Source organism: Argopecten irradians, chromosome 9 (genome assembly GCF_041381155.1).
Source record: "Argopecten irradians isolate NY chromosome 9, Ai_NY, whole genome shotgun sequence".
Classification (NCBI taxonomy): domain Eukaryota; kingdom Metazoa; phylum Mollusca; class Bivalvia; order Pectinida; family Pectinidae; genus Argopecten; species Argopecten irradians.
The window spans coordinates 5,010,309-5,027,140 of NC_091142.1; the positions used below are offsets into that span (position 1 = coordinate 5,010,309).

At 37.8% G+C, this 16,832-nt stretch overlaps 1 protein-coding gene across 3 annotated transcripts; it reads right to left on the bottom strand.

Moving 5' to 3' along the window:
- Nucleotides 1-2,866: 2,866 nt before the first annotated feature.
- On the bottom strand, nt 2,867-16,043 carry LOC138331163 (protein spinster homolog 1-like). 3 transcript variants are annotated; one of them, XM_069278633.1, is made up of 12 exons: nt 15,644-16,043; nt 12,354-12,556; nt 10,254-10,405; nt 9,747-9,813; nt 9,269-9,402; nt 8,580-8,708; nt 7,498-7,693; nt 7,051-7,116; nt 6,283-6,381; nt 5,638-5,815; nt 5,122-5,143; nt 2,867-4,350 (listed from the first exon to the last, which is right to left on the bottom strand). In XM_069278633.1, the coding sequence occupies exons 1-12, from the start codon at nt 15,822-15,824 to the stop codon at nt 4,341-4,343; spliced, it is 1,437 nt and encodes a 478-aa protein (XP_069134734.1). In that variant the 5' UTR covers nt 15,825-16,043; the 3' UTR covers nt 2,867-4,340. The 3 variants fall into 3 exon arrangements, with proteins under 3 accessions (XP_069134734.1, XP_069134733.1, XP_069134732.1); XM_069278632.1 differs by having other exon boundaries at nt 5,113-5,143; nt 15,644-16,042; XM_069278631.1 differs by lacking the exon at nt 5,122-5,143 and having other exon boundaries at nt 15,644-16,042.
- Between the last annotated feature and the right edge of the window lie 789 nt (nt 16,044-16,832).

The window sequence follows — 16,832 nt, forward strand, 5'->3', positions numbered from 1 at the left end:
GTTGATGAAAGATTATAATCGAAAGGTTTGTGAATTGAATATTGATCATAGTTGTCAGAACAATACAGTTACATAAGGATAATACCCGAAAAATATATTTTTATCAGTCTCAAAGTGCCCGATGTGGATCACATCGGGGCTTGCAACACTAGCGGCAACGGGGTGGAATTCATACCCTGCCGGGAACGGAGTGGAGGCAGGGTATGATTATTCGTTCTACTTTAGATGATGATCACGGACATATTCTAATTGGTACAAATATGTTTATTTTCTTTAGTAACCCCTTTGTGCATGTTTTCATTGAAATCGAAAATATCATACCAAGTATATTAAGCTGACAATTCAAGTTAAAAATTATGCTTTTGAGACAAAAAAAATAAAGGTAGTTTTCTTTCAAGTTCGTTTTTGAGACAACCCCTTGCGTTTCTAAGGAAGTGCAGTCGCCATTTTGGTATAACTCTGCTTGGATACGACACGCCTGTCGACCCCTATATAAAGCGCGTGAACCACTCACACGTGCAATCAGTCGAACGCTTGCTGCTCTAGGCGTAACAACTAACACATGATCCGCTAAAAATATACTTTACAATACACCCAAAACCTGCGGTTTTCGCAAATAAAGTTTCCAAGAACAATATATTCCGTATTTGCATATTACAGAGTTAGCTCCCTTGCGGGTAGGTATCGATTGTTACGTTATTATTTTGTGAGCGCAATTCACGTCATTTTCCCCGAAAAGTATGACGTTACGCTCGCAAAAATATGACGTCACAGTCAATACCTACCCGCAAGTGCAGATAACTCTGTAATATGCAAATCCGGAGTAGATATATACAGTTGAATAAAATGTATTGAATGAATACATACCTTCTTTCCACGTGTGACATCCATTTTTATTATAACGTTAACACACTCGGAAATTCTTAAAGCAGATAACATTGTCAAACTTAAAATAAACACTAACCTGGCCAGGTTTAATTGAAGTAATATTGTCAACTAGATCCCAAAATATGTCAATTACGAGCTAATACCGTTTCAATATACACTAGGCGTTACATTTACATGTGCGTGTCTTTGGTAGTTTATATATGGAAGAGTCATTTGTCCGGGACAAGTGGTCACGTGCACGTAGCCAGTTGAGTACACCGGGTACGATAGTATTCATGGAGATATGTGGACGCATTATTATTTGGATCCATGTGCTTTATATAGGAGTCGTTAAGCGTGTCGGAATATAGGTAGAGAGAAAACCAAAAATGGCTTACCTTGACAGGGGGATGTCTCATAAGCGATTCTTGAAATAGTGTACTTATTTTCTATAATCTTTTTTGAATACTTTTAAAATTGCATTGACAGCTTTAAGACGGATATTGTTTCTATTTTACATGTGTGAAGTCTTATCAGCATCTAATTTGTAATGGTCGGAGAAAATATTATTTCCCATCCAGAAACAATTCTAACACTTTTTAGAGTCTAAATCCACCAAGGATTGTTAAGCCGTCTGTTCATACATAACCTGTCTTTGACATAACTAGTAGCAATCTAGTCGCCGTGCTTATGCAAATACTCATTAACAATGTTTTTATAACGGCCTACATTGGTTTGTTGTTATTTACGTGGATGCTTCTTGCTAGGTACCTACATACAAAGGTTGTAAAAAACCATTTACCGGTGTGGGTGCAGATGCAACACATTATCATGGCAGTGCTAAGGAAAAACAAGAGGCCCAAGGGCCTGAAAAGTCATCTGACTTCCTTGGCAAAAGTCATATAGGAAATCAATTAGATATCAGGTGTCATAGTAGCCATCTTCGATAGTGATCAACCAGAGATGTAACAACACTTTGTCAAGATCTCATTTGGATAATTGTATGCAAGTTTCAGCCAAATCGCAACTGTGGAACACGAGAAGAAGTTCCAAATGTGTTTTCAAGATGGCGGCTGTGGCGGCCATCTTGGATTTCTTATCAGCCCGAAAAAACACCACTTGGTCAGGACCATGTCAGGATCATTTCATTCACGTTTCAGCTAAATAGCAACTGTAAAACATGAGAAGAAGTTTCAAATGTGTTTTCAAGTTAGTGGTCATCTTGGATTTCGGATCGACCTGAAAAATAACAACATTTGGTCGGGACCATGTCAGGATCATTTCATGCAAGTTTCAGCTGAATCGCACAGGTAGAACTTGAGAAGAAGTTCAAAATGTGTTTTCAAGATGGCGCTGTGGCAGCCATCTTTGATTTTGGATCGACCCGAAAATAGCAACACTTTGTCGGGACCATGTCAGGAACGTTTCATGCAAGTATCAGCTAAATCGCACTAGTAGAACTTAAGAAGAAGTTCAAAATGCGAAAAGTTAACGCACGGCGGACGACGACGGAGGAAACACGACGACTATAGGTCATCCAGAACCTTCGGATTAGATGACCTAAAACAAAGCTTCATTCCAATGGTTCTGCCAGTATCGACGATACTCTTTCTCTTTTGTTTACTGTAAACCAACTTTCTTTCTCGGCTACTTAAATTCGCGACTTCCATTTCAAAGCACCACGGGTATCGATTTTCGCGAATTTAATATGGAATGTAAATACTTTTGGATTTTAATTGTAAAAGAATTGTGGAAAATTTCAATTCGCGGAGATAAACTTCCGCAAATTTATTTAGATCGCGAAGTTCGCGAAAAATATATCGTAAACGAAAGAAAGTTGGTTTGCAGTATATGTGTCTGTTGCAGTCTGTGGTAATTGTCGTATCTATATCTGTAATGCACTTTTTTCACAGTGGTGCAACGTAAATCTATCATAAGTTATTTATAGCATATCAGAGACAGATGAGATAACCTTAGTACAAATATAACAAAACAAGCCTTCAAAAAACAATTGTTAAATAACAATTTATAAATTATATATTATACTCTTACAAAAATACATGCATAACATCCATTCAATTTTATCACATTGGCTTACTTGTCAAAGTCAAGATTCATGGATGGAAAGATGAAATAATGAAGTGATTTGATTGGCAAGTTTTCTAATGAAAGAAACGGTGCTTCAGAGTCTGACTCTAATTCCATGTGGTGGGATTATCCGTAACTAGTTACTAGAGTTCTATATGAACTGTACTTCAGAATCTGACTACAGTTCTATGGGGTGGGATTGTCACTGACAACTAGAGTTCGATATTAACTGTACTTCAGAGTCTGACTACAGTTCGACGGAGTGAAATTGTTCCCAACTACTAGAGTTTGGCATCAACTGTATTTCAGAGTCTGACTACAGTTCAATGGAGTGGAATCGTCCCCAACTACTAGAATTCGGCATCAACTGTATTTCTGAGTCTGACTACAGTTCTCCGGAGTGGAACTACTCGAGTTCGGCATCAACTGTATTTCAGTCTGACTACAGTTCTACGGAGTGAAATTGTCCCCGACTTCTAGAGTTCGGCATCAATTGTTCTTAAGAGTCTGACTACAGTTCAATGGAGTGGAATTGTCCCCAATTACTAGAGTTCAGCATCAACTGTACTTCAGAGTCTGACTACAGTTCAATGGAGTGGAATTGTTCCTAACTACTGGAGTTCGGCATCAACTGTATTTCAGAGTCTGACTACAGTTCTACGGAGTGGAATTGTCCCCAACTAATAGAGTTCGGCATCAACTGTATTTCGGAGTCTGACTACAGTTCTACGGAGTGCAATTGTCCCCGACTTCTAGAGTTTGGCATCAACTGTATTTCAGAGTTTGACTACGGTTCTATGGGGTGGGATTGTCACAGACTACTAGAGTTCGGCATCAACTGTATTTCAGAGTCTGACTACGGTTCTATGGGGTGGGATTGTCACTGACTACTAGAGTTCGACTAGCTGCAATATTGTAGCTCAAAAGACTTTTTGACAGAAAATGGTGTCGTCTTTAGAAAAGTATAGTAGGCTGGGTACGTATATTCGTTCTAGAGTTCGACATTCACTGTACGTCAGAATCTGACAACAGTTCTATGGGGCGGGATTGTCCTAGTGTATTTCATGTGGTGGAATTATCCCGACTACTAGAGTTCGATATTAACAGTACTTCAGAGTCTGACTACAGTTCTATGGGGTGGGATTGTCACTGACTACTAGAGTTCGATATTAACAGTACTTCAGAGTCTGACTACAGTTCTATGGGGTGGGATTGTCACTGACTACTAGAGTTCGACATCAACAGTATTTCAGAGTCTGACTGAAGATCCGTGTGGTGGGATTGTTCTCTGGTTTCCATTTTAGTTCACGGAGTACGATAAATCGGCTGTCAGAAAGTCGCTGTCCGGCGATTCTACTCGATCATCCTCTACTTCCGGTAGAACATTAACATTTTCTGGAAAATAAATTCAAGGATGCTAGATTGATGCGATTTTCTTAAGAATTTGTTTTTAAAAACATGCAACAAGACACTACGATATGATAAATTTTAGCTTGTATAAAAATCAATCAGTTGACATTAATAAAACAGCTTGAGGAGAATTGAAGATTTTGTCAGAATAGTAATCAGTCTCCGCCGTGGAACAACACGTAGTATGAGATGTGGTGAAGAAACAAAACGGTAAGAGAAGAATAAAGCGTCATGCCCCAGTTACTTAGAGACATGCAGTCAAAATGGCTATGATATTAAGACGTGCAAATATCACTGACTGTTAAAGCAACATTCCAACTACCCAGGCAAAACAGAGAGAAGCGGTTACGCAGAGCTCATGGTCAAGAGTTAAAGAAGGTTTTAGTCATGTGAATTAATGCATTTTGATGAGCACAGTAAACAAATATGGCACGCCAAAAAGAGGTTTCTATATATAGATATACCATGGCCCACCACACAGCACGCCAAAAGAAGGTTGATATAAATTAAATGATGTACCATATCTTTGCAGGTTAATATACATTTAGGTACATATATCTTACGCCAAAGAATGCGTATCATGCGATATAACCTTGTTCTCACGAACAATTGCAAGTCAAAAGAATATTGTCAAGATATTATCGTGCTCTGAAGACTTATTTCATGCCAATAGGATGTAATGAATATACATGCACCATGCTCATGTCAAACATTAATAGCAAAACATCCGACAATTGATAAACTTACGGAACAGACCTTATTCCTGTGCTCGGAAATTCTAGAGTAAACAGAACAGAACATCAATATCAACATAGTTGTATACTAATCTGGCCTGAAGGCCCGAGGATATCCGAGTAAATGATGTTTCTATGGATACACTTTCCCTGTATCCGTGATAAAATCATAAACTTAGTATATCGCATTGCTACATGTTTTTGTCGAAAGAAGAAGGTGACTTTCTATACTTAGTCCAACCTTTCTATGACCAAACGACAGCCATAGGCCTTTGAAATATGTGTGCTATCATTTCATCAAATCGGCGAGTCAGTAAGTGTCGACCAACCGAAAGACGCACTGAATTACGTGATTTGATTGGTTTCTTTATGTGCCAATCAAAAAACAGATTAGAGATTTTACAAATTGTGTGAAATATCAAGTGAATATCTCTAAATTGTAATGATTTTCATTATATCTCCTGATTGAACACCATTTGTAACAATACATGGTAGAGATGATGTTTTGAAGACTTTTAAAACTAAGTTGCGACTTTACCTGTTGCTCGTTTGGCTGCCTCACGATCTTCCACAACAAACAGTGAGGCGGCAAGGAAGAAAGCGCCACCTATGACACTGACAAACGGCGTGACGTATAGGGCTATCTGGAGAGTGGCGAACTGGACTGAAGGTGAGGTAGCGGGCAGTGTGTAGCCTTTGGCTAGAGCGTCAGATACCTTTAACAATAAGAGATATAGGAAGGTTCTTGGATGATCTTTGTCAGAGATTGGAGGGGGTGGAAGTCATAAAGTGTCATATGCATATTTTGGCAAGGGAACATACGAATAAAAGTAAATCCTACATTTCCTCTTTACAATAGCGATAACAAGAACCGTTTACAGAAGGACGGACGGATCATGGACGAAAGGCGGTTTGAATAGACCGCCATCATCACCTTCAGATGTGGGCTAAAACATACGACTATACAACAAGACAGACGGCAAGTTTTGGTCAGAATTTATTATTTTCATTTTAAACATTGAAACTACATTGCACTATAAACCACTTCACCATAAAGGATACATATATGAGGTTTCATTACTCAAAGGAGAGAAATCGAAATTCGAAATAGATCCATTTAATCAATTATATCGCAGAAATATATCTGATTTCAGTTTGCCCAAACATTAGTGTCGATACGTACCACCCCTATGATGTATGGACTTCCGGCGTCCCCAAGCGCGTGACAGAGGAAGATTTGGCCAGCTGAGGCTAGAGCACGTCTGGTGGGTATTACAACATACTGGAGGATAAAATATGAATGCAAGGTATGTTAATTATAAACAAGGTAATGACAATAGAAAGAACAAGAATACACAACATGCATGAACACATACTGTATAGTTGTAAAATTAATTTCGCGGGAGTAAAATTTCGCAATTTATTGTTTGTAATTTTTGCGGGTTGCTTAATTTCATCGTGAATTATATTTATAGTCTTTATAATCGTAATTGACATGACCAGGCTCTGATATGTAAACCATGATTATGATCAATTTCGCGAAATTTTAATTTTCGCGAATGTCGATAAATCCACGAATTTCGCGATATTAAAACCCCACAAATATAAGCAATTATACAGTAATTAAGGATGTAAAGGTTGTAATGTTCTGGAAATGTCTAAAAAAAGTTTGAAGAATTTGGACAAGTTATTGTAGAGAACTCGTGATTAAGTGAAAACATTCGGACTATATACAGACGAAAACTCTCATCTGAAAATGACCTCATGAAGTTTTAAATTGTAAAGAATTCACTTCAAATTGCCTTCGCCGTGTTTGACTGTAGTGTTCAGGTCTATTCCAGGTAAGATATTGATTGCTAACCAATCTCAGGTTAAGAAATGTTGTCTGCATAAATGCATTCATTTTAATAAGATTATTATCCTTTCTATATAATGATAACACTCAACTCACCAGTAATATATCGTTCACTATGGACCAGTTAATACAAACTGCTGTTTCTCCTAAGAAGATGAGGATCTAAAAATTACAAAATGAATGAAAATCAGTATCTTTTTTTAATTTATTTTATAATTCTTTTTTGCATGTGAAGAGCATTTTCATTGGCTCAAATGATAATTTACTTGATCATCCCTTGACGCCATTTGTAACATTGTTTCTGATTGGTTGATAGAACGGCGTAATAATTTCATCAAAATTAAGAGTCCCTCAAGGAATATGTGATAATTTTGAACAGATTGTTTTTATAGTAGGTTGAATTGAAGGGATTATTGATAGCATTTTATGGTATGAAGATATGAGACAAAAATCAGACATGTACATGACCGGTACATGAATGTATTTCTTCGGCAAATGGCAACGAAAAGTCATTTAAATAGAAGATGTATATATAGATTTTACCCAAGCTACCGTTGTGTTGTATTCCGACATATAAAGAGCGAGAAAAAGTAATGGTGCGCCCACCAGCATCCCACATGCACATATGACTGGGTCCGCCCGGGGGTAGCGTCCCTTCATTCGCCGAGAGGTCTCTCCGCCTATGGCCACGCCCGACAGGCCAGCAGCTACTGTCAGTATACCAAATATCAGACTCACACTGAAAAATTCAGCATACCAAATATCAGGCTCACACTGACAAAATTAGCATACCAAATATCAGGCTCACACTAGAAATCGGTATACCAAATATCAGACTCAAACTGAAAAAATAAGCATACCAAATATCAAGCTTTCACTGGAAAATCGGTATACCGAATATCAGGCTTACGCTGGAAAAATCAGTTTACCGAATATCAGGCTTACACTAGAAAATCAGTATAACAAATGTCATGCTTACACTAGAAAATCAGTATACCAAATGTCATGCTTACACTAGAAAATCGATATACCGTTTACCAAATATCAGGCTTACACTGGAAAATCGATATACCGTTTACCAAATATCAGGCTTACACTGGAAAATTGATATACCAATTACCAAATATCAGGCTTACACTGGAAAATTGATATACCAATTACCAAATATCAGGCTTACACTGGAAAATCGATATACCAATTACCAAATATCAGGCTTACACTGGAAAATTGATATACCAATTACCAAATATCAGGCTTACACTGGAAAATCGATATACCAATTACCAAATATCAGGCTTACACTGGAAAATCAGTATACCAAATATCAGGCTTACACTGGAAAATCGGTATACCGAATATCAGGCTTACACTGGACAAATCGGTTTACCAAATATCAGACTTGCACTGAGAAAAATTTCATGTATAACTCATGTTTTTCTCTTTTGAAATATGACTTCAAGTGAAAGAGTTAAAGTTACATTTTTATTTAGTTTTCGAGATATTGGCAGGTACGTAAATAATTTTCAGTTTGACCGATGTCAAAACTTTCCGTAAAACAAAACAACTACGAAAGCTTTTTTTTAGCCTTTCTGTTTATAGCCTGAAGCAATGGCGGTTGTTTGTACCTTGCTTGGTGGGCCTCTCCGCTCTGAATTTTAATGGAGTCGAGGACGTAGATCGGGGCCCACAAAGCTAGCGTCCCGGTCACAAACGCCACACTTGTAAACCCGAATGACGACAGCACCAATGTCCTACTGCAACACACAAACTGATGACGTACATTGTAGTACGTTGTGTATATCATGTCCATATTTTCAATCGAAATAGTAGCATGCTATAAATAATGATTACAAGAAGACATGACAGGTTTAATTTGTGTGTAAGATGGTGAACCATGAGAAAAACAATCAACCTACAGCCCTTGATATTTTGTATTGAACAGGAGAATACAGATATCGGGATGCAATTGGAGCATTTCGGAGGCATGAACTTATTGCACTACCAGGAGAACGAGCTTCTTTGAAATGCATCACCAAATTTATTGATACCGTTATGATCAAGCAATTTACAAGGAAAAGAGACTTTCTGATATTCTGCCTGGTATCTCGAATTTTTTCATGACCCACATCTTCTGATAAATGAGGAACAGATTTTTGGCTATTTTTGGAACCGACTAATCTGATAATTTAGAAATTTTGGAAACGACACTTTCTGATAATTGAGGAACCGAGACTGCTTGATAATTTGGGAATCGAGACTTTATGAATTCATGAGCACAGATACGGTGTACATGTGCCTTGTAAGAACTACCTACTTGCAAACGAGTTCCCGGATGTCACGCAAGAGAGAGGTGTTGGTGAGATTTGTTCCTCCGTCGGCCGAGCCACGGGTAGGTTCCGGGAGGATCAAGATAAACAAGACACAAATAACGCCCAGTCCCGGGGTTACCTAAAACAAACAAGGAGAAACATATTACATCCAGCCCCTGGCTCAACTGAAACATAAAGGGGTGGGCGGGCACATGTTACAAAGTCAAATGTGAAAACAGACGGTCAGTCTTCGAATCCTTCAACCACTGGAATCAGAGCAATGCAGGCGACCGAACACCTGCATTTCGGAACGAATGGTAGGGCAAATATATTCCATTTTTGCATATTTAGAGTTAACGTTACTACCTAAACGCAAAGGTAGATAACTTTGTAACCAACAATATTGAATTCTTCTATCATGGATAGAGCAAATGGTTGTTGCTAGTTTTTAGTAACTTTAATGATTCTATATCGTTGACTTACCCGTAAGGCCCACTGCCAGGCGCCAAGCCATCTAGCCACATTGGACCCAACGATATACCCCAGACCACTGTAATGAAATGATAGGTTTTCATCGACTGAAGGTAACTATTCTCAATATTACTGCGAGAAAAAAAATGAGGCCGATTGTATGTTTTCTCCGTTTGTTTTATCCCATTTTCACTTCATTATGAATGGTAAGACTATCGGAAATGGCTTTGGAGTAATCTGATACTGCATTTAACATGAAATTTTAGTAGAATTTTCCGTTTTTTAGTTGTTGTTTTTTTATAAGAACAACGAACGACGCTTAATAATCATTATTATCGTTGTCCGCTCGGCTAACCACGAATAATTCAATCCACGAAATGATTCAAAAGCTACAAACCACAAAGAAAACACCCACGAATAATATATGTTATACAGTATGCTAAAGTTACGTTTGACTACGTTCTGAAGTGTTGTTTATGTCTGTTACTTTCGGTTTACATATAAGATGTGTTTACGTACCTGCCACATGGTATTGCTACGTTGAAGACAATCAACATCTTGGTACGCATGCTGTCCTGGAATAGGTCACCAATGATAGTCGTGGATACGGTAATGTAGCTGGCTTCTCCGACACCTACCAGCGCGCGCAGCGTCAGAAACAGCCAGAAATGCTATAAATAAGACGAAGGATTCACACATCCAGAAAAAATATTATCATCTGGGGAAGTCTTTACTTTTTAATTTTCTTATGAAAAATGTTTAGAGAGTCAAAAATGAGATTAAAATGAAAAATATCATGTAGCCGGTTCGCGGGTCAAAAGTTTCATGATTTGGACTTAAAACGAGAAAATTTAATTTAAGCGGTTTTAAAATTTAGCGATTTGGCTGTAAGCCTACATGTCTCTATACTTCGTCTATATTTCCTGTAATTTTTCGCGATATTCGTTATGAACCCAGAAACCGCGAATATAACCAGATATACACACGCATGTATGTTTTCAAGAACAGTCAACATGTAATTAATACATAAACTGTTAAAAGTTCTTAAAGCTTCAAGTCCTCACAATTCATGATATGAAGACACTACGGTCGAAATATCCCAAACAACCGCAAATCTGTATCGTTTCTTATTTTACTGAAATCATATTGAAATATGTGTCTCGATTCTTATTTTCACTGAAATAAGATTAACTAATATTTCGGTAAAGTTTCATTTGTTTCCTTCTGTGGTGAACTATATAATTTGGCCATGTAGTAATGGTTCCAAGATACTCCGAGTTAGCTGCGATGACGTAGCTCTGAACACGGACGGAAGATTTCTGACAGATGGTCGTCGGGAACGGAGTGGAGGCAGGGTATGATTATTCGTTCTAACTCCTAGTGTGTTCAAATTGTTACAAATACGTAATAATTTAAACCTTTATTTTTTGTTCTAGTGCCACCATCAATTACTTAATTATATACCACTTTATATAATTTTGTATATATAACTAAATGCTTTTGAATATAGCTGCTATGATTTCTCCTATGTTACTTTCATGAACACACTAAAACTTAAAACATCTTAATAAGATCGAATAATAAGATCAGTTTAATTTCGTTTTATTAAATTGGGGGAAAATGTTTGTACATTTAAAAATTATTTGAAATATTTCACGCTGGAAACAAAAGTCTCTATACTCAGCGCGGAGGTCCACATTGGATTGGATCAAGATAAACTCTATTTATCATTTGGGATAGACCTACTTGCCATAAGCGGTATACCTGTAAGCATACGGATGCATTTGTATGTACGCATTAGAAGGGGAGCGACCATTATTCTTAAAATATTTCACATTTTCTATTTCCGTGTTTTGAACATTGAATCATACTATAGCAATTTGCATGCTAGAAGAACAATACTCGTTAGTGTGTTCTATTTGATACCTGAGTAACGAGTAGGATTATACGGTTAACGTTATAGTTTGTTTCATTGTACAACGATTGATTACTATTATGAGATCAGAAGAGGAGAGAATCACAATGTGTTATATAACATGAATAAAATAGACGCAAAATAGAAAACATGGAATGTTTTATGAATAATGGTTGCTGCCCTTTCAATGCGTATACGTATGTATAGCGCTCATTGGAAGTATCTCTATTCGTATCGAAGATGACCTATCATAAGTGTAGCGTAAAGCAGAGTGCAATCAACCGTAGGTCTCGAGCGATGTTGCTAAGCTATCTACAAAAGATGCTATCAAATGTTATGTAAAAAATTAATACATAGAGAAATAAAGTGGTTGGTTGATTCTTGACATCGCAATAACACATCTTGAAATGGAACGCGATTTTGCTATTTCCGAGACGATACTGCTAGACGAGATTGGAATATTTCGAGACGAGATTACGATAGTGTCAACCAAATTAAAAAGACTTTTAATTCCGCTCCACTACGATCTACGATACTGTCCGATTCGAGCTTATATCATAGAACATCGCAGTGGCACGGAATTACAAGTCTTGATTAATTAGATTGTGAGAAATCGCGATAACTATACGAGATTGCCTTTCGATATCGTATCGAGTTCTACTACACGATGCGATATAACAATATTGAGACACTTTAACACATACATTTTTGTCGATGAATGAGCCGGACAGGGTGATTCCGGACCAAAAAAGAATCCCACCGGCCATTAGGTACTTCCGGGAGTATCGGTCACCAAGGTAACCAAAGACTGGTGAACACACCATATATGTGAGGACAAACACAGTCTGAAGTAGTCCATCCTGGGAGTTGTTTAGACCGTAGTAAGTCTGTACTTGGTCCAAAACACCTGAAAAAATATTTAAAGATAAAATTCAACAAGAATGCTTATTTTTAATCTTAGTCTTATTTACAGGGTTTTTTTCTCACTGCTTTGGGAATGGGGCCTGTGGCTTTGAATTTGGGGAAATGGAGCGCCAAAACCAAGATTTGGGAAAATTATGAAATATGAAATAAAAGCATAACAATTAAGATTTTTTTTTATTTCCAGTGTAGTTTACTTTTTTGAAGCCAATTCACATATACTTAAAGCCTTAATCATCTAAGATCATATGCAATATTTTTGGATAGTTTTCAAGAAACTTTGATTTTGGGAAATTTTTGGGTTGAATTGGGAAAATTTTAGAGGTTTTGCCTTGGGAATGGGGACGATTTTCGGCCCAAAAAATCATGCTGAAAAAAGCCCTGTAACTCCTGATTGGCCTCTCATGTAGTGTGTAAATGTCAGTATGTTTTGGGAGGCTGCGATATGTTCATGTTGTGTCTCCTTGTATTGGTGCAACTTTTGTCCTTTTCATAGTGCTATCTCATTGAAGCATGGCACCAAAGACACCGAAGAAGCAACTTCCATCATGTGTCCCACTTCAGTACTACAAATTTTATAGACTATAATGGCGTTTCTAGGCCAGGGCCAGGGACAAAACACATAGCCTTCCCCACAGGGACGAGTGCTTAATAGAAAGCCAAAAGTGAGGCGGTGTCGAGATGGCGTTAGAATGAAGAGAAAAGATAAGATCCTAAATTTAGTCGCCTTTTTACGATCACGCTATGGGGCAGCAGGTAAAACGCTCTATACAATGTACCTACATGGCAGAAGGTTTACGTTCTTCCTAACGCTCTAATTATCGTTTCCCTTGGGACAAACGCTAACTCTTATCTCATCACCCATATTTTTGGCCTTCTTCCTGATGAGATAGAATTAAGGTTATCGTATATCCCAAAGATAACAATGCAGTACTTTAAAAGTATTGAGCGTCGTCCTTTCGATAAATGTATTGTTCTGGTGAGGACGTGATCGAGTATTGACGAGGAAGCCTTTGAGCGTTCATCCCAATAAATGTGGATTCTGTCCCTAAAAGAAGAAGTGTGAAGCATTTATATATACCTCTGAGAATTTTTGGAATGTTCGTTCTTACGAGGAATTTGTTTGTTTGTTTGATTATTTAACGTCCTATTAACAGTCAGGTCATGTAAGGACGGCCTCCCATGCATGCAAGTGTAGCGTGTGTAAAGTGCGAGGTGCGTGTTTTGGGAGACTGCGGTATATTCGTGTTGTGTCTTCTTGTATAGTGGAACTCAAGCCCTTTTTATAGTGCTATATCACTGAAGCATGCCGCCGAAGACACCAAGCAACACATCCCACCCGGTCACATTAAACTGACAACGGGCGAACCAGTCGTCCCACTCCCTGTATGCTGAGCGCCTATATACTTTGGTGTGTCTCGGCCAGGGGACAAAACCCAGAGCCTTTCTCACAGGGGTGAACGCTAAACTCAAGGTCAAAAATGAGACGGTGTCAAGGGAGGTATTAGGAAAGATAAAGTCAGTTAAGAAGAAGAGAAAAAATAAGATCCTAAATCTAGTCGCATTTTACGATCATGCAATAGGGACAGCAGGTACAATTCTAACGCCCCAAACTGCAGGGCCATTTTACGAGGAATATTTTTGGTGTCTACAAACTTCTCATTAAGAATGGTCATCTAATGGACTGATCAATCTATTAGTCTTTGATTTATAAAAGTCTAAATGTGTCTTCATGAGATGTAGGAAGAGACGGACACTGAATTCCATCCCTTCGTAAACGCAAACGCATATGCGATGTGTAGTGTTATGAACTGTGGTGTGTTTTGGGAAACTGCGGTATATTGTGTTGTGCTTTCTTGTATAGTGGACCTCTTTCTCTTTTTAAAGTGCTATGCCAATGAAGCATTCCGAGTAAGATATCAAGCAACACACCCCATCAGCTGACATTTTACTGAAAACGGCCTAACCAGTCGTCCCACTTCCAGTACTACCCAAATTTTATAGACTTTGGTGTGTCTAGGCCAGGGGACTGCACCCAGAGCCTTCATCACAGGGGAAGCGATAAACTAAAGGTTAAAGGAAGGAAAAATTAGAAAGGTTCTAAATTCAGTCGCCTTTCATGATCATCGGCATGATCATGTTAGAGCAGAGCACAGTCAGCACGAGAAGCAGCATCCTCGATACTCCAGAGGTTCCGATCACTTACGTTCTCTACACCCCTGGACTACCTCACAGTACAAACGCAAATAATTCCTGAGGACTAGTGGATATGTACCGAAATTTCCGTATATACTGACAAATAAAAAAGCTCAAAATTTTAATTTAAAAAATGTCAACATTTTGTGAATTACAAACTTTTAATACCTATATTATACAATAATACATAATACAATAAGAGCTAAAATAAACTTGACAGTTTAGCATGTGTACATGTTTTGTATTTTCTTACTTAATTCGATCTCGTGTATAACAGATATTGGACACATTCGAGATAACAGTCAGGTGATGATTGAATTACTTCATGCATGTATATGTAAAGATAATGTGTATTTATAAACAAGATCTTCACATATAAAATAGCTACATTTCAAAAGCTACATTTGTAGGTGTAAGCATATAGGTATTAACTCGTCTGACAATAAATGTCAATATATAATATTATATATTGACATTTATTGTCAGACAAGTTTAATACCTATGGGTGTAAGTAGCAACTCCGAGTGATGTTGATATACATTTTAATGTTTAGTCAAACCTGTCTTTGCGACCACCCTTGTATTATATAAAAACTACTCATGACGTATCAGTTTCCTACCGCTTTTCCTCAAATTGCAAATTGGGGTTGGTTTCAAAGAATCAACAGTCACTGATCATGACGTATCTGTTTCATAATACCGCTTTTCCTCAAATTGCAAATTGGGGTTGGTTTCAAAGAATCAACAGTCAGTGGCTAGGGACATATGGTCGATTTTTTTTTCTTTTCCTTTTAATCGAGCTCTTCTGTTGATATACATCTGTACTTGTAATATTTGTGACACAATAGTTATTAAACCAGTGTGATCGGCATACTTACCTGCCAGTGTGTAACGATCCATGTAATTCAGCAGGTTTACTACAAATAGAACGGCCACAATGACGTAGGCGGTCCCCCGGGATATCCTTTTCTGCCCCGCCCCCTCCTGGATCGTCTCTTCGCGATCTTCCTCCTCTTCCAGGAGAGGCGATGTATCGGTGAAATCCTCAGATTTCATCATGTCTCGTCACAAACTCACCTATCTGATGAAAACTCACCAGTCACGTTATGGCAGACATCTTTGATAACTATACCGTAATTGTTATGCCTCCATAATTTACACTTTGTGGTCCAAACTTTATATTTGTTTATTACGACGTCCGCAATAGACAACACATGATCATGAAATCCTCAAAAACTCGACACATCCGGTGCGAGAGTCGAACTCTCTTTTGTTTACATCCGCCTGAACTTTGTTATCGTCAAGTTGCTGACCCTCGTTGCGGTGAAGCCTTGTTAGCTTAACAACACAGTAATAAAACAATCAAAAGTCCAAAAACATCTTACACAAATTAAGTTTTTGTAATTTAGGTTGTTTACATGAAATTAACAAACCAATATTCAAGTCAGAATTCAGAGATATATTACTCTTGCAGCTACTGAAGTTCCAGGACATGTCTGTACCCTATACTCTAGAAAGTTTACAATGCTGTGAGAACGGATTATATTTACCATGGGTAGATATATATAACGTTATACATTGTATAACCATGTACTTCGAACCATGAAGGCGTCTCTAATATATATACGCGTACGAATTGTAGACTAAAAAAATCATATGACAGCATGACTTGCTTGGTAATATTAGCAAGCTGCCATGTAAGCATTTAAAGTCCTTGCATGAATTCCAATATCAGAGGCACGTATGAAATGTACTGGTCAGTAACTTTGGAATTTTATATGTATGTTTTTGTGAAACTCCTTTTAAAATCGGTATACCACGTGTGAGAGTGACAGTCTATACATTGTAAAAGTATTGGAAATTAATATATAAAAAAAACTGTATCTTGTTTTCCTGATAATAGTCACAACAGTTCGCCTCCGTATCAACAGCAAAGGAATAGTGTAGGTCAAAACGCTACTTTGGTGAGATAAGGTCCGTCATGATGGACTGTCCGTTAATTTTATGAGTTAATGGGGTTTTTTTTTACCTGAGAGGAAATTTAAGGTTGGAAGTCGTGGATTAGAG